Raw genomic sequence first — 24837 nt, 5'->3', positions numbered from 1 at the left:
TGACAGGTGCAAAACAGAGGCTTTAATCCAAACAGCAATAAAGGCGCAAAGGGGCTGAGTGGGGCCTGCAAGAGCAGGGGAAGGGGGGGCGGGGAAGGAGGAGCGGGAAGGCGGTGGTCTGGACTCTGGAAGGGAGGTGGGCCCGACGGAGCCTCTGCCTCTGCTCGGAAAACTCTCTCTGTGACTTGTGCCTCCTGTCCCAGCCTCTGCACAGGCCGCCAGCCCAGATCCAAGGGCTAAGCCCCTGAATTGTGCTTCTCAGGGCTCAACTGCACCGGAGAAAGGTGTGTTCCTTGTGGCTCACCCCTCCCAGAGGGTATGCAGCCCCAGACACGAGGAGGGGCTAGTGGAGAAGGACAGGCCTGGGCTTGGGGCAGGGGAGGGGGGCGGTCTGCAGGAGTCAGGCCAGGAGCAACCCTAGAAGAAAACTCTGGGATCGACACAACGCTGCCAGTAGCCCCTCAGCCCCGGGTGGTCCTGCCCATCCTCAGAGTCAAAGCCCAGGCCTGGGCGGCCCCCGCCACCCCACCCTGGACCCCAACAGGCAAGTTCAGGGAGGTGGGAGGACGAGGGGGCGGGCTTTCTGGACCCGCCCACTAAGAGCCTTGGGAAGGCAGCAGTGAGGAGACAGAGGTGGCCACAGGAGTATACCAAGAGGAACCCAGGCTGTCCCCAACCACGACAGGCCCCAAGCCCCTTCCAGTCTCTGCCTCCTGCTCCCAGCCAGAGACAGCTTTAGAAGGGCAGGCCTGGCCCCGTGAGCCCTGAGCAAGCCCTGCGGGGCCCTTTCAGGTACCCAGCACCTACCCGAAGGGCAGCTTGCAGAGGCTCTTCTGGGGTGGGGACACGTGTGGCCATGGCAGACGACCCAAGGAGCCAAGGCCCAGAGAACAGAGAAGCCAAGATGAGGCACTGAACACAGGTGCTCCGAGGCCCAGGGGCGGCCATGAAGGGGAGCTGGGAGGTCACCAGACAGCCAGCACCTCTCCCCGCCTGCCCTGCCCCAGACTGGCCACCGGCCTCAGCCTTTGGCCCCCAGAACACCCAGACACCCACCCCAACATGGCTTGGGAAACTGACCCACCTGTCAACTGACCCAACCCCAAGAAAGCAACTGAATTGGCCAAACGCCTCCCCTCCCCACAGTGGCCCACGGCAGCCTGGGTCTCAGGACGGGACTGGCCAGAGGGAGGAGACGAAGGCCAGGAGCGGGGTAGGGCCCGGGGACCCTGTCCCAGCCCCTCTCTTCTCTGCCACCCACCATGGCAGAAGTCAGCAAACTGGCCACATTTTGGTCACTTCTCCCAATTTGGGTCCTTCAGCCATATGCCCTGAGCCCTTCCTGACCCCGCATTCACCACCCACCCCAGTAAACAGCCTCTCATCAAACAAAGAACACAGGGAGGGGCGGGAGGGGCCACAGCTGGGGTCAGGAAGGGCAGGCACGGGAACTGCATGCGGCCTGGATGGCACTGGCCGCTCAGCCCCTCCTAGCACAAGGAGACGGGCTGGATGGGCAGCAGGCTTCCAAACTTGAAGTGCTGGATCACGGGAAACTTCTCCAGGCACTGTGAGGGGGGAGAGGAGAAGCAGAGGTGAGGGCCCCACGGCACCTGCCAAGGCCTGCTCAGGCCTCCGAGGGACCCCTGGACACCTCTGGACGCTCGGACCAGTGTGGGTGTAAAGGTGTCCCGGGACCCAGGAGGAAGTCCGGTCTCAGGGCGAGTGAATCCCAGTCTCTGGGGAAGGGCAGGGCTTCCTACCTCTCCATGACCACCCCCTCCCATCCAAAGACCCCCCACTCCATGACAGACCCACCAAATAATGAGAATGAGAGAGAAAGAGAGAGAAGGCAGCCCAACCCCCTGAGCAGAAGTCAGGAAGAGAGGCAGCCAAGGGACATCACTTGGCCCAGAGGGCAAGCTGGGACCAGGGCAAGAAGAACCCTCTAGATCACCGGAGGACGCCTGAGCCCAAGTCCCAGCTCCAAACAAAAGGTGTGAGAACAATGGAACACAAGCCTGAGAAGGGTCCAAGGTCCATTTCTCCAACTTTCAGTTCTTTGGACTGAAAAAGGCATCTTGGCACTTTGGAGAGAGACAATAAGAACCAGCTGACAGCCCCCCACCCCAGGGCAATTCCCAGCAGCTCTGTGTGTGGGGCAGAGAACAAGAGCACTGAGCAGGGGCTGGTCCTGCTCCCCAAACCCAGCCCACCAGGGCCTCAGCCCCAGATTCTGGCATAGGAGGAGAGGTGGAGAGATCGAATGACCTACCACAGAAGCTGGCCTGGTCCACAGGCCTCCGGACCCCAGGCCTGCTCCCCTCTGCCCTCTGGCTGGGGCACTGCTTCAGAACCACAGGGCTAAGAGGGGCCAGGGCCCAGATCCAAGCCACCCTGCGCACAGGCCCTGGACACTAGCTCGCTCTTACAGGCAGCAGCTCCAGGCATATGAGGATCTGCCTCCTCTCACAGAAACCACCAGAATGTGGAACAAAACTTATGGCTTCAGAGTGGGGGAGAGACCCATTCTGTGACCATGGCCTCAACTCCCAACCAAGAGGGACGACGGCATGCTGTGCCACCCCGGCTCCCTCACCTCAGTGACCAGCTGCAGAAACGAGGGGGCCCAGCCGGCTGTCTGTGCTGTGTGGCTGTCTGTGGTGTGTGCGTGTCGGGGTGGGGGGCCACAAGGTCTGAAGCGGGGCTGGGAGGCGAGCAGGAAAAGGGAAATTTTTTGGTGCAGCAGAAGAAGGCCGAGGAACCAAGCTCTGTGGGAACAGCACCCAGGCCGCACCCAGGCTCCCTGGCCTGAGGCAGAGCAAGTGGGGAGCAGCCGCTGGGAGCAGCCCCGCGGGAGCAGCAGCAGCAGCAGATCTGGGCCAGAGGCAAAGCAGCTGCCTCTGTGCTTACGTCAGGGAGGAAGTGGTGGGAGTTTGTAAGGGGGGCAGGGCCCTGGAATTCCAGAAAGGGTCAAAGGTCACCCGGCTTCTAGCTGCAAAGGCCAGAGGCTTGGGGAGGGGGCAGGGCAGAGTCCTTGTCACTCTGCCCTCAGGGACCCACAACAGGCTGCCCCAGACCCCAGGGAAGGTGAGGGGCTGGGCTAAGGCAAGAGGCTGCTTGGGGCCAAGTAAGCCAATGCCCCAGGTGACAGCAAAAGGGAGCCTCGGGCTGGGCCTTCCTCCCAGCTTGTGCCAGGGCCCACTCCACACCCAGCAGAGGGACACCACTGCCCGCCCCGACAGAGAGAAGTTTCCACCTGGAGGCCCTGCTGGGCCTGGAGACTCAAGTGGGAGGAGAGGCTCTCTGGGCCCGGGCCCTCCTGACGGTGTGAGCCGGCCCAGGGGAGGCAGCCCGGGACAGCCAGGCGCCCCCCCCCCGCCCCCAGGACCCTGAAAGCATTTGGCCCTTTGGTTCAAAAAGGCCAGGACAGACAGCTTGGAGATGTAGGCAGCTGGTTCCAAATCATGAAGCCACCCAACGTGGAGCCTCAGTGGCAGCTCAGGGGACAGAACCCCCTTTGGCAGACGACCCTGGCTGGCAGCACTGGCCCCTGCTAACCCCTTCAGATTTCAGGACCAGCAGGCGTCACCACACAGAGAGCACTGGTTTGGAAACCAAGCTCTTCCCTTGGACCCCTGGGAAAGAAGCATGTGATCCTGTGGACTCTCGGGGACCCAAGACCATAGACCACTTGCTCCAGTGCCAACCACCAAAAGACTTGGTGTCCCTAAAGTCACAGAGTCCCAAGGCTGTCCTACAGAGGAGTCTGGCCACCACACCGTGCCTGCATGCACCTGGAGCTGGCCTTCCTCGTGCTCAGGAAGGCGCTTTGTTTTCTGCTCCAGCTCCCTCTACCTGGTCCGGATCTGCAGCTGGGGCTGGTCCCTGTCCTTGTGCCCCACATCCGCAGAAACACTGACAACTGTCACACAGACTGTCCTCACTGCACTATCACCATTTTGAATCAACCAGAGTTCATTTGCCTGCGAAGGAGCAGGTGCAGAGGGTGGCAGGGTCTCCTGTTCTGCCCTTAGGGGCCCAGGTCAAAGTACATTTAGTTACTCAAATCAAAACTGAGGAAGGACAGCATTTGAAGACCCCAAACAGGAAAGGCACCGAGTTCTGCCTGTGGTACAGGAGAGGGGGACGCTGGGGTGGGTAAAGGCCCTTCGCCCCTCCCAGGGCACTGTGCACACCCCACCCCTGCAGTAGGGAGGGCTCCACAGGGTGCCAGGGCTCCCCAGCAGCACCCACTGAGAGCGGCACAGGGGTGTCAGGAACAACAGGACACCCAGAGGGCAGTGACCCAGTGTGCACCACGCCAGAGAGCCGGCGGAAAGAACTGGTGGCTGCCCCCGCCTGGAAGGAGCCTGCGAAGCCCAGCGAGAGCTCCTCTCAGATTAGAGAGGTATGTGGGCTGGAACCTAAACACAGGATGTGAGGTCCAGAGGAAAAGGCCTGGAGGGGGAGGGGCGGAAGGGAAAGAGAGGGCCAGCCCGGCCAGTTCCAGCACCATTAACCCCTTCAGGGCCACGTAGAGCACGGAGGGCAATCGGAAGCACTCGTACCACCCAACCACACTGCCCCGCCAACCCCAGTTCCCCAATCCACCCCCTCTCGCTCCTGGCCTCTGTGGAGGGAACCTGAGGAGCCGGGTGCAATACAGTTGACCTGGAGACCCTTCACTCCAGGGGAGACGGAGGGCCAAGGGCCAGGAGATGGGCCCCACAGACATCTGAGACCCCAGTCTGAGACAAAAAGAGGAGACTTTGGGGACCCATTGTTCCAGGTGAGGGATTTCATTCACATCCAGGCCCCTTTCTGGCCAAGGTCAAGCAAGTCCAGACTGGTCTGCCCAAGATGCGGAAGGAGCTCGTGGGAAGGACAGGGTGGAAAGAAAAGGTCTCCCCCCTACTTGCCAGGGAAAAGCCACCTCCTCAGCTGGGAGAAGGGTGCCAAGGAGGATGAGGAGGGCAGGAGCAGCCACCTCCCAGCAGGGGGCGCTTCAGAAACACTGACTGCGGGGAGGAGGACCGCCTTTAGTGGCCATTCAAAAATGCCAGCTCCTTCCTATCCAGTGATCAGACACCAAAATCTGAGAAGCACCACTTCGGAAAATGCCTCCAGAGGATAAAACCCTTCCCCAAGCATGTCTGCATTTTTGCGCCCCCACAAGGTGGCTGAGCGGCCAGGGACCTCTGCTGCTTGACAAGTGGGAAGGAGGTCCCCTTCTGCCCCAGGCAGCAGCAGGGCCTTGCCTCTCTCCAAGTGCAGAGCTGGGCCTCAGTCCAGGGCGTTTGACAGCCCATCCCACAGATGGAGATTCTGAGGCCAGGGGTCAGAGGGCGGCCCAAGATTCAGGCCAAACAGCAACATGCGGTGGAAGAGCAGCAGCCCCGGGCCGAGGCCCCGCTCACCTCGGCCTTGTACATGCGGATGAGACCTTGGTTCACTTTGGACCAGGTGGGGACCGCACTGATGTTCCACAGCTGGTTGGAGTGTTCTGCAAAGGGGCCCGTCTTCATCTGGAAGAGAGAGTCCACGGCTGGAAGAGTGGGCCACCTGGGAGCCCACGCTCTGCTCCCTGCATCAAGGTCAAGCGTGCGCACACGTACACGGGCATACAACGATGCACACATGCACGCACACCCACACACCTAAATACCAGAGACAGGGTCCCTGTTGGCCTGTAAGACCCACTGGGAAAACATAACCCAGTCACCCTCTTTTTCCACAGCCAAAAAAGGGTGTGACTCCTGCCCCCCAAACCTAGCAGTCTCAGAAAAACCAGTCTTTGCCCAAGCCCTAGTGCAGCTCCCACCAACCCACCAAAGCCCTGACAGCATGGGAACAGCTCCCACTCAGATAAACAGCAGCAGGGGCCTGGACCCCAACCCTCCCAGCCCAGCCCCCCACACAGGGTGGGCTCTGCCATAGGACAATTGGTCTGCACCTGCCACTGGCAGAGCTGAAGAGCCGAGGGCGGGGCCAGTTTGGAGGAGGGCCCAACTGCAGGCGGACTGGGGGCACCTGCAGCAGATTCAGAGGAAGGTCTGTTCAGAAAGCCCCTGGCCTGGCCAGAATTGTAAAAGGGACAGTAACCACACCAGCAAGGGACAGGCAGGCGCAAGGGCAGCTCCGTTCCTGGTCACTCTCTGGCCAAAAACCTGGCCTCTGGGCGGGAAGAAATTCTGCAGTGAGCCCAGTGGGGTCCCCATGACATCAGCAGCCACAGCACCCAGACAGGGAAGTCTGTGTGCCTGACCGTGCCCCTCCTACGGCTCAGGGCCAGCAGGTTGGCACTTAACAAGCGGGCCCCAGTCCCTCTACCGCTCCCTGGCTGATATGCAGCACTGGTGCCAGGAGGACATGGTTCAGCACCCTGAGCCCCAGGCTCCAGAAGAAAGGGTTGGAAAGGCAAAACTAGCTAAGCTGGCAAGGAAGCACAGACTTGGACCCTGAAAATGTGGAAAGTTCCAGAACATACTGTTCGTGACAGTGGGGCTGAGAAAGAGCTCCTCCTGGGAGAAATGAGGGTCCAAAGCCCTCTCTGCATATTGGGCATCACAAAATAAAGGCCCAGGAGCACATCACTACCATAGCCGCCCCCCAGCTGCCCGCCAGCTGTGGCCTCTGCCAGGTGGCCCGTCCCACAGGCCTTCCCACTTCTTCAGAAAGGGCGCTCTTCAAACGTTGCCCTTTTACTGGTCATCTCCTCCTGGCTCAGGTCCCCCCCAGAACCTGTCAACCCCCAGGTTCAGTACAACAGGCTCCCTTCCTCACGCAGTTGAGGCCACGGTCCACGCCACTAGACAGAGACAAACCCACCCTGATGCTCGCAAGGCTTCTCCCGGGCCAGTCCCTTCACCCAGAATTCCTCCCCTCCTCTATCTAAGGCTTCCTTTTCCAGGAGGGCAGCCAGGCACCCCAGGCTACAGGAACCTGACCTTCCTGGAGCTCCCTTCTGAGAGTCCCACTCAAGCAGGCTCCACCCCCAACCTTGAACCCTCCCCCTTGCCCCGCCCCTTCCCCAAGCTCCCTGCCCTAGGGGACAGGGGCCTAGCTCTAACCCTCTCTCACTTGCTTCCAGGCCCTGAGCTCAGGAGCCAGGGAGCCTTATCACCAGCTTCCTTTGGTCAGGGCCCGGGAACACACCACTCAGGAGGACCCTGCCGGCTTCCCCCCACTGCAGCAGCTCCAGAGGCCTGCTCGGCGAGGACGCTGGGAAGCCTCACCCACTAAGGGCCTGGGAGAGGAGCCCCCAAAGGTCTCTCTGAACTGCTGACAGAGCCAGGGGGAGGCCTGAGCTCCAGAGCCCCAGTGGCCCTGCCCCCACCCATGAAAAAGCCAGAGATGCTCTTTCTCTAGGGGAGCCGCCCCCTCCCACCCCCAGGCCTTCAGTGTCCCAAGGTCTCCCCAAGTTGCAAAGGAGACTGCAACTCTGGGAAAGGGAAACAGATGAAGGGGAAAGGAATGGGCATGAGAAGACAAAAAAAAACCAAAAAACTAGCTCACTCTAGCCACAAAGGGAGAAGAGAACCAGCGAGCGAGCTGCAGTCCCGCAGTGACCCCAGGGGAATCGTGTGAGTCAGAGCAGCCATGTTGAGCAGGAAATTACTCACAGACGCTGCGTTCCTGCCTCTCCACTCCCAGGAGAATCGGCCTTTTGTAAATGGTTCCTCTGTCAGTAACTGAGGGGGATGGGAAGGGGGTGGGGGAGGCTCTGCACAGCGCCTTCCTGTCAGCTCCTTCCCTTCCAGCTGAAATCTGATCCCTCCCTTCCCAAAACTCCAAATTTAGAAGCCAGATTGAAACTGAAATTCTTTTCCTGCCTGCCTTGGGCTCTTAAAGGCGCCAGGGCTGCATTTCCTGCGGCAGCAGAAGCTCTTTGAAGTGGGTCCCTCTTCTGGGAGGCCCGGGGCTACCAGGGCAAGTCCCAGGCTGGTTCCCCAGCCCCACAAGAGACCAGCCAGGAGGAGAAGCTCCGTTCCACTTCCAGCTTGCTCTGCTTCACCCAGCCACCCCAGCCCTAGTGATCCCCAGGGCTACAGAGGGAGCCCCGCCCCCTTCCAGGCCACAGCACATACAACTGCACACCTGCCTCCAGGCCTGCCTGCCTGTGTCCAGCCCTGGGCCTCCCGTTGTCGGAGTGGGCCAGGCCAGGACACCCACTCTCCACCAGAGGCTGCAGATCGCTGGTCTCCGGTGGAAGGGGGTAGGGGTTGGGGGTACTCTAGACGCTGCAATCAGCAGCCAGGTCAGGTGGGCAGAAGGGGGCCCTCACTACAGTCACCTGAGCTTTGACACACACCCCTCCTAGTGACAAATGTTTCCCACCGTATGCAAACACCTAGGCCCCAAGTGAAAAGCCTGCCTTGCTGAGAGGGTGTGGAGCAACTGAGAAGTGTAGGGCCTGTCCCCCATTAAATGGTAACCAAAAACCTTCTCCACGTTCAACATGCCTTTACTGCCACCTAGTGGACACTGTGGGATTTTTTTCTCTGGCAGAGGAACTGGATCCCGAACTTTGGGAAAGCTTTTTGGGTTTTTTATACCANCTAGGCCCCAAGTGAAAAGCCTGCCTTGCTGAGAGGGTGTGGAGCAACTGAGAAGTGTAGGGCCTGTCCCCCATTAAATGGTAACCAAAAACCTTCTCCACGTTCAACATGCCTTTACTGCCACCTAGTGGACACTGTGGGATTTTTTTTCTCTGGCAGAGGAACTGGATCCCGAACTTTGGGAAAGCTTTTTGGGTTTTTTATACCAGCATAATCAACCAAACAAACAAAAATATAAAGTTTTAACCAGGAGTCGGCTCCCGTATTCCCCAAGGCCAGACATGGCCCTCCTCCTTGCTAGTTACTGACAGGGACGCAGGCGATTGGCCCGCCACACAGGGGGAGCCAGACGATTCAGCCTTTTACCCTCCAAGGGAGCCAAGCCACAGCTCAGCATAACACGTGCACCCCTTCACCCCTCCCGGCTCCTCCAGCTCTTCCTGGGGTTCCCCGAGGCTCCACAGACCCCTGCATTCCACTCTGGAGTGAGCAGCGGGACTGGCTTTTACAGTGGTGAGCCGGGCTGCCCTGGAGTCCTTCCGACCTTGGGCCCGACACACTGCTGAAGGCAGCGATCTCTGCGAATGAAGTGGTGACCGCTCACCCATCAGTCCCAGGTCCATTTGCTGACTTGGAAAAAAACACGTCATTCCCGTCTGGCCTCTGGAGTCTGGCAGAAGCCTGAGCTGAATGCTGACCAGGAGGAGCCTGGAGCTACAGCTGCTTAACCAGGCTCCACCCACCCCCCATCCCCATCTTTGGTGGACTCAGAATGGACAGGCAGCCGGGGGGGCCCCCCACAGGCAGGGGTGCACGGGTATGCCAGGGATGACACAGAGGCCAGCAGACATGCATGTGGGCATCAGGAAAAAAAACAGGGGACTCTCTCCAGACAGAACCAGGGCACCCTCTGGAAGTTTTCAGGGGACAGGTACTGAGCAGGAAGGATGAAAGGCCGCCTCCTGGCAGAAAAGCCCTGAGAGCAATGGGTCCCTGACCTTCACATGCAGTCACCTGAAACGTGTGATTAAGGACAGGTTTCTGGCTCTCCACCCCCAAGATGCTGATTCAGAAAGCTGGTGCGGGGCCCAAGAATGTGCATTTTAACAGCTCCCCAGATGACCTTGAGGAAGTGGCCCAGAGACCCAGTCAAATGACGGATGCTGGGCAGGCTGGGGTCAGCGCCTGCTTGTTTTCCTCTGTGACCCTTCACCTGGCCTGTGTCCTGAGGCCCTGATAGAAGCGCATCTCTTCACAATCTGTCCTGCCGTCCACTGCAGAGCCCCTCCATCTCCTGAGATGGTCCATCCTCCATGGCCACACACGCACCCTCACGAGTGTGCAGAGCCCCACAGGCCGGGTGGCAGCCCCGCCTGCGGGATGCTGACCCTGCCCACCCTGCACACCTGCTGCATCAGTCGCAGGCCCGCTCGTGAGTGGGCCCGGTCCCTCAGCCCCGGTAGGAATCCCAGACCAGCGATTTGCAGGAGGAGATCCCGAGTGATCAGAGGCTGACTCTACCTTTCAGGGAGGCCTGGTGGGGCTTCCCTTTCACTAACCGGCCTCCTGGGACCGGCCCTGCCATCTTTGGGCAGTAGCTCTGGCCCCTCTGTCCTAAGCCTCAGCTCTCTCAGCCTGGGGCAGCCCCGGGCTCGCCCCCAATCCCTCACCTCGGTGATAAACAGGATGCATTCCAGAAACATGTAGTCCTTGTGGTTTTCATTCACTGCCTTCTCATCCACAAAGTGCCTGGGCTCCAGATACGGGTGATCTGGGAACAGCGGAGAGCAGGGAGCTCAGTGCCAGGTACTCACACCACCGGACGCGTCGGCCCACTCAGCCCACACCCACCAAGGGCCGCAGTCCCACCTGTGCACCCTGAACACTAGACCTCACAGGGGCAATGAAGAGCCTTGTGTACGTGCGTATTCTAGCGTGATAGCCTTCAACCCAGCCCCGCATCTCTGCAGTGGGGTAAGAGCAACACCCTCCTTGCAGGGCTGGTGAGAACCAGCTGACAATCACGAGCATGGACAGGCGCCCGGCATGGCACTTGCCCAGTTAGGAGATGGTTCCGGGGTCACTGAGAAGCTTCAGGGAGGTAGCCCACCCGATGCACTTAGAGCAGCGCTTGGCACAGAGCATGCATTTGACAGTGGTCACTTATGGACATTACCATGTGGTCAGGCACACCTATGTCGGAGAAGACATTGTCCCTCGCTTGTGTCGGCTTGCTCATGGGCAAGTGGGGGAAAGTGGGCCCACTCTAGCAAGCAGCCCACTGCCCAGCACTTGGTGACAGCTCCCGGATTGGCCCCTTGCACACGACTCTATAGTGACAGCAGATGATGGTGGTCACTGAGTCAAAAGAGCCACTGATTTTCAGCATGAAACCCCACAAGCTGCTACCAGGAGCTGGGGTATGTTTCCCGCCAGTCCACCGTGTGTCAGGGGAGAGCCCTTGCTCACTTGCCATCACCTTGGAAGGCCTCTGCCTCTGCCTCCCCCCACCTTTCCTGCAGCAGGTCATCAGCAAGCAGCCTCTGCCTATAGCCAATCCAGTGCCTGCTTCACCAGCTGTTATTGTCTGGGCAGGAGGAGGAGGAAGGAGGGACAGGGGTGGAGGAGGCCCGGGAGCGGGCACACAGAACACACCCTTCGGGTGGAGAGGGGCACGCCCACTTCAGTACCTATCAGCTGCGAGCTGCCCCAGATGAAGGGCAGAAACTGGAAGTCGTCTAGGCCCCACACTCCCTGGCTGCCTGCAGGCTCCATCCTGTACGTTTTCTGGAGTTTCCGCATCACCTCAAGGTACCTGCACAGGAGGGTGGGGAGGAGAGGGGAGGTAGCAAGGTAAAAGGTCAGCCTCGACCCTTCTGACACCGGGAGCCCAGGGAGCCCAGGGAGCCCAGGGAGGCCGGAAATAACCACGTAAGAGCATCGCTGGTCCATTTTGGCGAAGACCCACAGCACAGCCGAGTCAGCTGACGTTCTCTGAACAACGCTGCTGCCTCCCCCACTCAGTCTTCCCTCGGCCCAGGAATGGGGCACAGTGCCTCCTGGGAAGGGGCGTTGGCACCATCGGCCCAACCACGTAAGACCCTGGGCAGGAGCCTCAGCCTCTCTGCCTTGGGCTTCCCAGTGTCATGAAGGGCTGTGTCCAGCCGCCACAGAGCCCCCCTGCCTGGTGGTACTGCAGGGGTGGGTCCCAGAATGGGCACTGTCAATGCGCTGGTGGCAGGAACACACCTGTGCTCCAGGTGGTTTGGGTGGTGAGGGATGCAGGTCAGAGCCTGACCACCGGGGTTCACCGGGCTGTGTGACCTCAGTGAGCAGACCCCACGTCTCTGCCTCAGCATTCCCATCTATAAAATGCAAACGCCAGTTGCTATTTCCTAGGGTTCTGCTGAGAACTGGTCACTCGCTGCTACCAGGACACGTTCTGAGAAATGCGCAGTTGCTGTGTCGCCGTGCGGACGTCACCAAGTGTGCTCAGACGAGCCTGCACATGAGTTGTGGGTACAGGGCTTCACCAGGCCTCCGCTTGGTGAACACCATGGAGGCATCAGCAGTCGTTACGTAACATTTCCTTCACTTGTCAGGCCTCCAACCTGAATCTGTTAGACACGCTCCTGGACAGCCCACCCACAGCCGGAGCCTGATTAGAGCACCCCGTCCCCAGCCTGACTGGCACAAAGAAAGAGACCCCACACTCCTCCCCACCACCCCCACTCACCGATTGAACACCTTAAAGACGATAGCTATCTGGTCGTCCACCCGGAGCACCCCAATCTTGCAGAGACAGCAGAGGAAGGCAGCGAAGGCTGCTTCGTGTCCTGGGGAGTGAACACAGCCGAGGGTGGCAGTCTTCCACAATAGGAGTGGGGCGGTTCTTCGCCTCCCCAGGGTCCAAGTCCCTGACCCCTGCCCCTCCAAGGAGGGGGCAGCACAGGGACCATGGGGGCTCCGCCCTCCCCAGAAAGCCTCCACTCCTTTCAGAGTCCCCAGCACTAGAATTCTACCCCTACCAGGACCATAAGCACGAACGTTTTATTCTGTAGGTCTGACCCACCAAGCCCACCCTGTTCACTGAGCACCTCCTATGGGGCGGTCCCTGTCTGTGTCAGGCCCCAGAGAGATGGCCCCTGCCCGTGTTGAGAGTTCAGGACAGAACTCTCAACTATGTAATCACATCTAGGGTTCCAGCTCTGTGGGAGGCTGGGGTGACAACTGCAGGGTGTCGCGGGGGCGCCCTGACATAAGGGCTCAAGAAGGGTTCCCTTAGGAAATAATATTTAACCTGGAATCTGAAATGTGAATAAGAATCAGCAAGGCACACAGGTGAGGAAAGCGGGAGAAAAGGCACGTGCAGAAGTCGTGAGGCTGGGCAATCGCGCTGTCTGGAGAGCCCTGAGGCCGGCACGGCTGCGGCAGAGCGCAAGGGAGCGGGGCGACAAGACACGGCTGGCTGGGACCTGACAGGCCACAACAGCCACGGGGAAAGGCTCAGCCTCTGTCCTCAGAGCAGTAGGGACCACTGAAGGCTTCTCAGCAGGCCATGTTCTAGGCACAGTCACATCACAGGGTGAAGGTCCTTTCTCCCTCCCCCGGGCATGTCAGATAAGAGTGGTCGGCAGCACAGAAAACACTGACTGGACTTTGGACTGGGTCCATGGTTCAGTGTCACAGAGGGAGGGAGGGGGAGAGTATTTTCAATGACACCCTGTCCCACCTCTGCAGAAGGTCAGTCCCTCCAAGGGCCTGGAAAGCTGGGGACCTGTGACCGTCCCCTGCACAACTCCCATCACGACCAGCCAGAACCCAGGCCCCCCTCATTCAGGGGTAACCACCACTCACACACCTGAGAGAAGCAGAGGGGGGGAACCCACCCCACTAACCGGTGTGCTCTCCTGTCTGGGGTCTTTCCGTTAGTCTTCGTCAGAGCCCACCCGTGGAAGCATCAAAACACTTGGTAAACCTGTTCCCTAGCAACAGGGGGAGCTGACACAAGGCTTTCCCGGGCCCCAGGTCCAAGGGGGCCCTCCGCTTGGCCACCTCTGTAGCCCGGGCTCCTCTGGGGGATCCTGAAACCCAGGCAAGGAGAGGGCCCAACTGAACAAGTGGCAGCTCTCACATTTGCCTGCTTCAGGGCGGGAGGAAGAGGAAGAGAGAGACTTCCAAAACAAGGACCCCCCCCTCAACCACCCCCTGACCCAGGGAACACCCCGTCAAGGTGCCTTTGCTTCCTCGCCACCGTGAGAGCTCAAGAGCACAGGGGGTGTGGCCAAGAGCAAGGGGCACAGGGTGAGGGTGGCCATAATGCTGCCAGAGGCCACCAAGCTCTTTCATTTCTCGAGGCTTCTGTGAGCAATTGCCTTGAGATAAAGAGTAAGTGCTCAGTAAATCATTTCGGGGGTGACGATAAACTCAGACCATCTATGGAAAGAACAGGAATCAGTGCTGCTCGTGGGGCAGTATGCAGGGCATCAGCTCCCCCTGGTGGATGAGGCCAGAGACGCAGGAGCAGCTCTAAGGCTCCCTGCACTGGGCAGCACTGCTCCCCAGCTGGCCCAGACAGGCTGCTGGCTCCAGGCTCCCCCAGAGACAATCTGGAAGCAAGAGGAAGCAGCCTAAGAGAAGGATGCAGTGAAGCCAAGTGCACACCGGGAATGGCAGGTACCTGTGCCATAGTCGATGCGCGTGGAGTTCCCCACTGATTCCTTTAGGTAAACAGCCACCTCAGGCACAGCAGCTGCCAGATGGGTGGGGACCACTGTGGCCACCAAGTTTTCTGCTTCCTGATAACACAAGAGACACAAAGTGGTGGCAGCAGATTATGCAGCATCCCATCCTGGTTGGCGAGCACCTGGAGTGGCACCTGGCTGGGGCCCAGACGGCTGGGCCAGGTGGCCAGGCTCCCTGCTGGGACAGGTCACAGAAGGAAGAGGAGGGAAGGCATTTATTCTCACACAATAGAGACCACCTGGGGTGGCTCTTCATCTGCTGACCCTTCCTCCGGGCGACAAGGTTCTGGGGGCAAGACAGCAGGGACCTGAAGCCAATCACTCTCCCACCCGGTAACTCATTGACACCCCCACAGATGCCATCCTTCTTCACACTACCAGCAGGAGTTTGTGCCACATGTCCACAGAAAGACACACGTGAGGAGGTCCACAGCAGCCAAAACATGGATACAACCCACAACTGAAACGCCCATCAACAGAAGAATGGATGGCCTGTGCTATGTCCACACAGTGAAATATTATGCAGCGATGAAAAAGCCACTGCTATGCACAACCATGTGGATGAATCACCCAGACATAACGTTGAGTAAAAAAAGCCAGATGTTTATATGAAGTTCACAAAAAAAGGCAAAATCTATCTATGGGATAGAAATCAAGAGCTAGGGAGACATCAACTAGGAGGGTGCAACTAGCAGGGAGAGTCCTGCTTAAGTGCCAGAATGTTCTACAGCTTATTATGGGTGGTGGATACAAGGGTAAAAACACATTAAGCTGTATAGCTATAATATGTCACCTTTAAATTGTTACTCAATAAAAACCTTTTAGACGAGATCGGGCGCGTTGAGGGTGGTATGGCCGTAGACTCAATAAAAACCTTTTAAAAAAACAACTCGATGAGCACAGGCCTGCGAACTACATGATCGCGGTTCGATTCCCAGCCAGGGCACATGCCTGGGTTGCAGGCCAGTTCCCAGCAGGGGACTCACGAGAGGCAACCATACATTGATATTTCTCTCCTTCTCTCCTTCCCTTCCCCTCTAAAGATAAATAAATAAAATCTTTAAAAAAAAAAAAACAACTCAAGCCCATGTGCCATCTTAGGAGCCACAGGTGGCCCAGGCCACTCTTAGGGAAAGAAAGCATTTTGTTGGGTCCCTGAACTCCCCTCTGCTCCGTGTGATAACACGAGGCCGGAGAAGGGAGGGCCCCGCCACACTAGGTTCGGTCTAAGGACACGTGGTGTGGGCTCCCCTGGAGACCCGCTGAAAATTGGGATGGGCAGACCCCGCTCTGGGCCTATGGACTCCTCTTTCCTAAGGATGGGGCTGTGGTCCTGCATTTTGTTTCCTTGTCTGTATTGCTTTGAACAGGTACAGCTTTCATGTGATTCAAAAATAAATGCATCACAAAAGGGATGCACTGAGAAGTCCTGCCCCACCCACCCTCCTCTTCCCTGCCCTCAAGAAGAAACCACAGCTTTATTTGCCTTTTGTGTAACCTTCCATTGGCGTTTCTCTATGCACATTAGGCAATACAAACATATCTTTTTATTTCTCCCTCTTTTTAACCAAAAGGCAGCTTGCAACGTGTATCGCAGCTTCTCTTCAACCTGACGGTAAATCGCAGAGCCCCCTCCCCAAGTCCCCTGGTTGGACTCCTGAGTCCTCCTCACAGGGGCAGAGTGCTCCACTCAGGGAGACCCCAGTACCCTCACTAATCTCCTGCAGATGGACACCTGGGCTGTTTGAATGGGCTGCTAACACACACTGCGCTGAAGACTCTACATCCACGCGGCAGTTTCCAGAAGACAGCTAAACGCATTTGTGCTTTGGGTAAATGGAGCTGCCATTTGAACAAGCACCCAGTGCCTCTGACATGCCTGCAAGCTGCCTGCAGCCCAGCCCCCTGGCTTGTCTGTGGCAGCCTCACCTCATCAAGTCTGGCGTACCAGGTCCTGTAGGCCTTGTTCCCAAAGCGAGACGGCTGGTCCACTGGAGGAGTCTCGTCAATCCACCTGTCCAGCGTGTTGAGAAGAGCAACCAGTTTCTCGATGGCCTGCAGGGGCAAAATAGAGGAGGCCAAGCCGGAATGACCAGTGCCTCAAACCAGAGCCACAAAGGCGTGGTGCTAATTGGCATCCCCCTTTCTTCCCAACCATCCTGAATATGAAAAAAACCAGGGAGCACAGTGTGCTTTACAGGAAAGGACCAGCCCTGGGCTGAAGGGACAAGTGTGGCTTGGGCAGCAGGGCCCTGTCACTCGCTTGCCTGGAGGAGGGGTGGGACAAGCGCAAACAGCAGCCCGGACCTTCTGCGGTAGAAGCGGTGGGGCCCTCTGTTTGGTGAACGCCTCCTTACCACAGAGAACAGGCGTGCACGAAGCAGGACATGACAACGACCGGTGACCCTGCCACCCGGAAGTAAACGCTACTGCATTTTAACCTGCTCTTCAGCTTTGTCTTTTTCTAGTGCTTTCCATTGCTTTCCATGGTGACAATTTTGAAGGCAGCTGCACCTGGACTCAAATCCCAGCTAAAACATCATTCAGTTGCTGCAAGACCTTAGGCCAGTAACTTTACCTCTCTGCGCCCACTTCTTCACCCCAAAAATGGCAGACGATACGCGCCTCTCGAGGCTCCATGAGGACTAAATAACAACCCAGGATGGATGCCCAGCGCAGCGCCTGGCACAGGGTGACGGGTCATGGGCACACGCTGCTTTGCAGCCTGCTGTCTCCTCAAGAACCTTGTTGCACACCAACAGGTAAACCGAACTCCACAACAGCCTCCAGTAAGGGACCAGGACTCCACTGCTCCAGTGGACCACACACTTACCGGATCCCTTACTGTTACACGGCTGGGTCGTTCCCAGCTGTCCGCGCCCACAAACCACACTTCTGAAACTACCTGGCGTCTTGTGCTCTGCAGCAATGCTGAGCCAGAGGCACGGATGGGAGGGGCGCTCTGTGGGGCCGCTGGTGTCTGCAATCCCGACCTTTCCCACAGGAGGTGGGGACTGAGTGGAATTGGTGTCACAGGCCAGAACAACATTGGCACACGAAACGCTACTCAATGAGGAAACCAGGTGAAGCTGTCCACACAAGCCACAGGTCTTTGAGGGTGGTCACAGAGAGGGGCCCATGATGGCACTGGGAGGCTCAGGAGGGCCCGGCGCACAGGACACTCAAAGGCAGGGGGCCATGGGAGGAGGGGCCCTGCCAAGAGGTGGATCAGGCCTGTGTCTACTGGGCACAGCTGGTATGAGGGGCACATCCAGGAGCTCCGGGCACTGGCAGGGACTAGCAGGGTGGTACCCACAGGAGAAGCAGTGACAGGGAGTGTAAGGCATGGTCACGGGCCACACACAGCTGCTTCCCGAGAGGGGCGGCAGGGAGGCAGGCTCGAGCTAATGGTGTGCGTGTAGGCCAGTGCCCCCACCACACAGCCCCAGGAGGCACAAGTCACACCGCTGTCCTGTAAGTGGTGCCTCCTGCCACTGTGCGGCATGACAATGGCCTCTCCTCCCATCGCCTACGCTTGGGGCCTGGGAGGAGGGAAAAAAATACCTGTAGAGAAGAAAGCTCCTTTAGATTTAGCTGAAGCAAAGGGTCAGGGCAACATAAACATGTCTTGCTGAAATGTGACAGAAATGACGCCAGAGCCTGTCTTTGTGAAGAACCAGGTCACCAGAGACACTGATGAGGACAGAGCAGACCTGCCCCCACAGAGCAGTTGGGACACAGGAGGATGGTGCAATAATCCCGGCCCCAGGAAGCACCAGCAAGGCCCATCCAGAGATGTCAGCCTTTGGTGACCATGAGATCAAGGTGGTGCTCCTAGCCGCAGTGGCCAGGCCCCAGCTGCTCGCTCAGCAGGGCCGATGAATAATTAAAAGGCTCCTAGCAATCTGTTCTGCAGACGGATTTTTAAATTGGGCGTTGGGGGCAGCCTCTGTTGTCTTGGCTGGTCAGGGAGAGGAGTTAGAGAAGAGGAAACCGTGGGCTGGAACCAAAAGCACAAAGAACACCTTGACCTGCACTCCTCCTCCCGAGTCCACCGCTTCCTTTTTGGACTTCTGGAACAAGTAAAATTTTCTCCAAAATTTTACTTGCCAATTTTTTATTTTGCCTTCGTTTTTAAAATAAAACAGAACAACAACAACAAAAAGCCTCCTATCTTACTATCATCTTTATTCTGCAAAAATTAAAAATTCTAACCCCCAAAGAGAAGGACAGACATAATCTCAAAACAAAGGAGAGTCTTCTAAACATGTGTCTAGGAGGTGCCCCTGCCCCTGGCTGCCCTTTGCTATGGGTGGTCTGGGTGCCGCCACCCGAGGCCACTGCCCCCTCTCCCCAGCTGCAGATGCCACACCTGCAGCAGGAGACCCACACTGCCCCAAGCAGGAGACAGCCCGGTAGGCCAGGTGCTGTGAGCCACGTCCACTGCTGTCCCTGCCAGGTGGGCAGAAGCTGAGAGACCTAGTCCCCCGTCCCCTGAGAAAGGAGCATCCCACTGGCCCAGGGCCAGGACGAACCCCATATCTGGGAGAGCCTCGGCTGAAGTAACAACACTGCTGGGAACTGAAATTGCGGGACAGCTCATCTCACCGATCGCTAACAGTGCTGGCCTGTCCTCTGGTGCACGCCGGGCACAGCGCAAAACACCCGACAAAGTGGGACCCAGCAAATCCTCCCTAGGGGCCGTAAGTAGGTATGTGGCTCTTCCCACTCTACAGATGTGGACACAGAGGGCCACAGGGGACAAGGCCACTCAGGTCAGAAGTGAGAGGCCATCAAAACCCAGTCACCTGACTCCGGAACCCACGCACTTAACCGTGCCTCGACCCTGCCCACAGAGGAGCCCTGGCACTAAAGCACACCCTCTGGGGCAATGAAGAGACCTGCGAGGGATCGGGCAGTGCAGAACCTGCTGGGTACTGATGACACTCCCCTTTCACTAGTTTCCCCACCACACTCCCCAGCCCACTGAGCACAGCTGACTATCCCTTGCCACAGGCTCGAGGAGGAGCCCTCTCTCCCACCGTCTGTACTCGTGGCCAAGCCCCAGAGCATGGGGTGGGTCTGACAGGAACTCAGGGAGTCACTGGTGGACCAGCTCCCAAGAGAAGACTGGCAATCCCCTGCATAGGCCTGGCTTCCTGCAAGTGACAGAAGAGGACCTCGGCCACCCACCAACCAGTCAGGGCTTGGGAATATGAGCCCCAGGACGGCAGAGACTGTGCAAGAGCAGAGCCAGGCCATACGCAAAAGGCCAAGGCTCTGGCTGGACCACCGGGTGAGACAAGGCGTGGAGAGAGGCTCTCAGGCCCTGGTGTCTCAGATAAGAGGCTCAAGGTGGTTCTGGACCAACTGGAGGCTTGGGACCCAGCCTGGGAACCAGCCGAGGGACCACACCTTCCCGTGGGTATCAGGCTCCCACAGCTGGCTCCGCCCTCCCTGCACAGGCAGGCCTGTCTCTGAAACAGAGCCGAAGAGCACCCACCGAGCAGTACGCCCTTCAACTCAGCCTTCCCACTTCCAGGGATGGACCCTTCGGGCACAGCGCCCGCAGATCTAGGTGCAAGGACACTCAGGGCAGCAGTGTTTAGGGCGACAGCCTGACAGTCTAGTTAGGGGGCTATTTAAGGGAATGAGGGCTGGCTCTGGGAGAGAGCCATTCACAGGGCAGGAGGGCAGGGGCTCGAGGGCAGGTTGGGTGGCACCCCCACACTGCTGCCGTCGGGGACACGGGGGAGCAGAGCTAGAGGGCGGCTTTTCTGCTAATGTTACACCCATTTCTACCAGGGGTCTCTGCAGTGAGCATTCTTTTATGACCTTCTTTTGTGATCTCTTTCGATGTAACAACATAAATAAAGACATCAATTAGCAAAAATGCATGCCATTTATACACTATAAGTTGGCATATTTACCTGGACCACAATTTTCTTTTCACAGGTTTTAAAAAAAGATATTAGAAATAGAGACACCAAAATGTCACGTGTGTTTGGGTGATCTCACGTCTGCAGTGGTCCTGCTGTGGGCAATGAGCCCATGTGACTCCAGAGCTCCTTTCAGACAGGCCCCTCCCAGCAGGCTCCCCGGTGAGCCTACCTCAGATACTTTGTACTCCAAGGTCAGCTTCTTCCCCTTCACGCCTTCGTTGAGGGTGAGGATGAATCCGATGTAGTCAGCATACGCCTACCAAACGGGGCGGGGGAGGAAAGGGGGATGTGGAAAGGGCAGTCAGACCCCCGCTCTTTACACCCAGCCAGCCCTCGGCTCCACCCAGTCACCAAATCGCTTCAAGCCGCCGACTCCCACCCTGGGAGCAGGAGCACTGGAAGACGACGCCAAGGACTGCGCCCCAATGCTCCATCCAACTCAAGGGTAAGCCCGTGACACTGGGCCTCCAGCCAGAGCTTGCTGCACGCTCACTGTCCCTACCAGCAGTCTCTGCACAACAACCCCCGAGCCGGACGCTATCCGGTCCCCATCCCACTGAGGAGGAAACAGCGCTGCAGGAGCAGTAACTTGCCCAAAGTCTAAGACCAAGATCTCACCAGATGTGGAGTAGGACCCAGCCAACCACACTCCAAAGCAGAGTGGCCGAGTATGTGACCATTGCACTATGTCACCAGGAGTCCAGGGAACCATGAAGGGTCCCTCCACTGGTCATCTTCCAGATGATTCCCCACTGCCCCGGCCAGGCCATCTGCCTGGGGTGCAGGGGCCTGCTCCCGAGAGAAGGAACTGTTTTCAGCCCACGGCCAGGTGGGAACAAGGGTCACCCGGCAGGCCCGGTGGGTCACCCCACGCAACTCTCCCCACGCAGGGCCATCTGAGCCCTCCTCCTGTCTACAGCCACTGTCCACGGTCACCTGCAAACACACCGGATGCAAAAGGGGAAGCAGCACAGGCAGCGTCACCTCCACAGTCCTGCGTCACCCTCCACAGTCCCTGCTCCCACGTGGGTCCAGGTCTCTCGGTGACTAAAACTCAGGACGTTCCTTTATGAACACGACTGTGTGCAAAGTCACCACTGACGCCATTGCCATCATCATCGTCACCCTCACGGCAGTAAACACACACCGAACGCTCGGTAAGGCTCACTACGCGCCTGCACCGGGCCAGGTGTCTTTTGGGTTTTAATTCACCGAAGCCTCCAAAGGACCCCCCGTTTTACAGTACAGGGAACCGAGGCTTGGCCGGGTTGGACAACTCGCCTGAGTCACAAGAGGAGAAAACGGTGGCCCCGGGCTTCAAGCCCTGTCTCCTCTGCTCCTAACCCCGTGCTCTTGCAGCTGCACTCTGTAGCCTAGTGAGACACGGGGCCACCACAGAGGCCCCTGTCTGGCCACAGCAGGGCCATGCCCTTCCCCGCTGAGCTGCAGGGTGCGGCGAAGGCTCCTAGTGGGTATCGTCCCACACACACATCAGGAGAGAAAGTGACCAGAGCTTCCCCCACGTGCTGGTGTCCAGGGTGTGACCGGCAAACTCTGCCCACGATGGGCCAGACGGTAAGTGCTCAGGCTCCACGGGCCACACAGCCTAGTTCACAAGCTCCCAACTCTGCCCTTAAGAGTGCGGAGGCGGCCACAGACAACAGATAAACAAGAGGGAGTGGCTGGGTCCCAGTAACGCTGAATTTATGAAAACAAGGACAGCCTCCTGAGGCCGGCAAGCAATGCCCGCTGACCTGTGCCCTAGACCAAGGCAAGCACAGCGGACTCCTCACAGAAGGCCGGCCCTGCCTGCCAGGACCCCCGAGCCTGTCCCTCCTTACGGTGACACTCCCCACCACAGCCGACCAGGCCAGGGGTAGGCACCTGGCTAGAGCCGGACCCAAGCCCTTCCCTAGGAATTTGAAATTGGCTCTTTTTCCTGGGACACTCTTTCCACAGCCTGACCACAGCCTGGGAGAGGCAAGCTGCTGTTTTCTGCCCACCATGGGGCCTGACAGCACAGAAAGCTGGTCTACCACCCCCCACCCCCCATGTTCCCGGATCCTTGGTACTTTTAGGCTCAGCCACTTCCCTGGCTGAGGTGTCCACGTGACAACCTCTTCTCCCTTTGATACACTGGGTCCCCAACTTGCTGCTCCCTGTCACCAAGAACCACAGCGATGCTCTCCATCACTTGGGCGCTCGTTTGCAGCCAGCGCGGCACTCCAGGGGCACCAGGCCATGAGGCCAGGAGCGCAGGTCTCCAAGGTTGCCCTGGCTCCAGTGCCCAGGGCCCCTCACACTAGAGCATCTCTGAATGCTGCCCCCGATGGGGAGGGACAATCATCTCCTCTGTCACCTCTCTCTCTAGCTTCTAGGAACTCCAAGGGCAAGAAACATCAGGCGCTCACAGGCCGCCACTCCTAGAAAACCAGTGTCTTTGATAAAACCTGTTTCTCCTCCCAGTTCTGACCCTACCATGTAGACCCCGTTGGTACCTGAGAGCGCTTCCATTTGCCCATGTCTGGGACTGTGTGGATCTCTTTTTTTGGAATGATAAAGTTCTGGGTGGCTGGAGGGGTATCCTCCGAAGAATCTTGACAAAGAAAATGAAAAAGCAAACAGATATCAATAAAATTCCACTCCCCTCGACACACACACACACACACACACACACTTTTAAGACAAGCCCCCGACACCCAAGCCCTAGTGCAAACCCTGCTCGCCCTCCCAGGACAGAGTGTTGGCTTGTCATGCCAGGCCCACTGGCCTCCTGCCCCGCTTCCTCTGCAAGGAGAGTAAGGTTGCGGGGGAAGCGCCAGGAGACTTGTAGACCTGAGGAGTAGGATAGAGAATCTGAGATAAGAGCAAGGCCAACCTCTGCCTAATTCAGAATTCAAACCAGGGCCCCAGAAAGAGACCAGAAACTCTCTTCCTCCTCCCACCTGTTCTGCAAGCCCTGTTCCCAGAACCCCAAAACTGAGACCCTCTACCGTCAGTAAATCGCTACTTCAAATAAGATGCTAAATAAAAAGCTTGGTAGGTCAGGCTGACAACATAACCACATTGGTTTTACCGGAAAATGTGTCCCACGTTCCAAATAATCAACTTGCAAGTGTCCTTTGAACACAACCCTTTTGTAAATTGCAGAGAAGCATTCCCTGCAAGGGGACAGCCCTCCTGCCACTGTGTCACAGAGGAAAACTTCCAGGGCACAGGTCGCCCTCTAGGTAGCAATGGCAATAAATGTTTGATGAAGCACACAGTCACCAGAACGTAAAATCCTCCATTAAAGAAAAGCCTTCAAACTCAGGACTGTGATCAATGAAGTCAGACCCAGACTTTCTAGCATCAGATTCTGCCTCTGACAATGGGGGCACTAGACAACTGGATCCCCTAAAACCTCTCAGTGTAAGATAGAAACATCTCGAGCTTTAGACGTGTTCCTGAAACACCCAGAGAGGCCCTGGCTGGTGTGGCTCAGTGCACTGAGGACCAGCCTGCAAGCCAAAGGGTCGCCAGTTCCATTCCCAGTCAGGGCACATGCCCGGGTTGTGGGCCGGGTCCCCAGTAGGAGGCATGAGAGAGGCAACCACACATTGATGTTTCCCTCTCTTTCTCCCTTCCTCCCCTCTCTCTAAATATAAATAAAATCTTTTTATTTTTTTTAAGATTATTATTTATTTATCTTAGAGGGAAAGGGAAGGAGAGAGAGAGAGAGAGAAATATCAATGTATGGTTGACTCTCGTGTGTCCCCTGCCAGGAACTGGGAACTGGCCTGCAACCCAAGCATGTACCTTGACTGGGAATTGAACCTCAATCTTGTGGTTCGCAAGCCCGCGCTCAATCCACTGAGCTACACCAGCCAGGGCTAAATAAAATCTTTTTTTAAAAACAGAGAGTATAATGTATTTCATGAAATTGTGTTCAACTTGTACCAGCTCTCCAAACTGACAGAGCTGCCGTGTCCCAGGTGTGGCCCCTGTCACCTTCGCAACACACCAACACACACTACAGCTCATTGATGAAGGCTCAGTTAGCCCCATTTTAAGAAAGAAAATAACACGGTAGGAAAGGAAAGAACATGGTCCCAAAGGTTCTTGCCCGGCAGAGCCAGGTCTGCATGACTCCGAAATCCGAGGCCACTACCCTGTGTGAGCTGAGTAGTTCCCTTCACTTGTCCCAAAACGTCTTAACTTCAGACTTCAAAGAAGGACGCACCCACTCACCTACCCACCCACCCACTCAGGGAAGCTGGGCCATAGATACCCTCCCAGCCCTCCTCCCTGTCTGGGCCCAGGCTCTCTGCCCGGAGACCCCGAGCTCCCCACCCTCTGTCAGAGACACACCTCACTGGGAATCCCGGTGGCCTTCTATCTGCTGATGTCATTACCAAACCACTAAGGAAACACGCTTAGAAGTTTTGTATTTAATGAAATAAACACCTGGTTTCGCCCGCCCAGGGATCACCAAATGTGAGACAGGGTAGACGGAAGAGCCAATGTTTTCATGTTTTCTTTCTTTCTTTTTTAAAAGGTTTTATTGTTTATGCCAGTAGAGTTGTCCCAATTTTCCATCGTGGCCCCCCA

General features: G+C 57.5%; 1 protein-coding gene across 2 annotated transcripts in view; it reads right to left on the bottom strand.

Moving 5' to 3' along the window:
• The window catches only part of PTPA (protein phosphatase 2 phosphatase activator), a 27258-nt gene continuing 2421 nt past the window's right edge, over window positions 1-24837 (bottom strand). For both annotated transcript variants that reach the window (XM_037036421.1, XM_037036422.1), the window contains exons 2-10: window positions 22746-22843; window positions 20417-20503; window positions 16235-16360; window positions 14242-14359; window positions 12298-12397; window positions 11252-11376; window positions 10232-10332; window positions 5421-5528; window positions 1-1568 (exon numbers count right to left, since the gene is read on the bottom strand). In XM_037036421.1, the coding sequence (XP_036892316.1) occupies window positions 1491-1568; window positions 5421-5528; window positions 10232-10332; window positions 11252-11376; window positions 12298-12397; window positions 14242-14359; window positions 16235-16360; window positions 20417-20503; window positions 22746-22843 (941 nt within the window). In that variant the 3' untranslated portion in view covers window positions 1-1490. The remainder of the gene's footprint in view (window positions 1569-5420; window positions 5529-10231; window positions 10333-11251; window positions 11377-12297; window positions 12398-14241; window positions 14360-16234; window positions 16361-20416; window positions 20504-22745; window positions 22844-24837) is intronic.

The sequence above is a fragment of the Sturnira hondurensis genome, unplaced genomic scaffold (genome assembly GCF_014824575.4).
Source record: "Sturnira hondurensis isolate 20B ecotype Veracruz unplaced genomic scaffold, ASM1482457v3 Scaffold0022908, whole genome shotgun sequence".
In the NCBI taxonomy this organism is placed as follows: domain Eukaryota; kingdom Metazoa; phylum Chordata; class Mammalia; order Chiroptera; family Phyllostomidae; genus Sturnira; species Sturnira hondurensis.
This window is presented reverse-complemented; position numbering and strand designations above follow the sequence as displayed.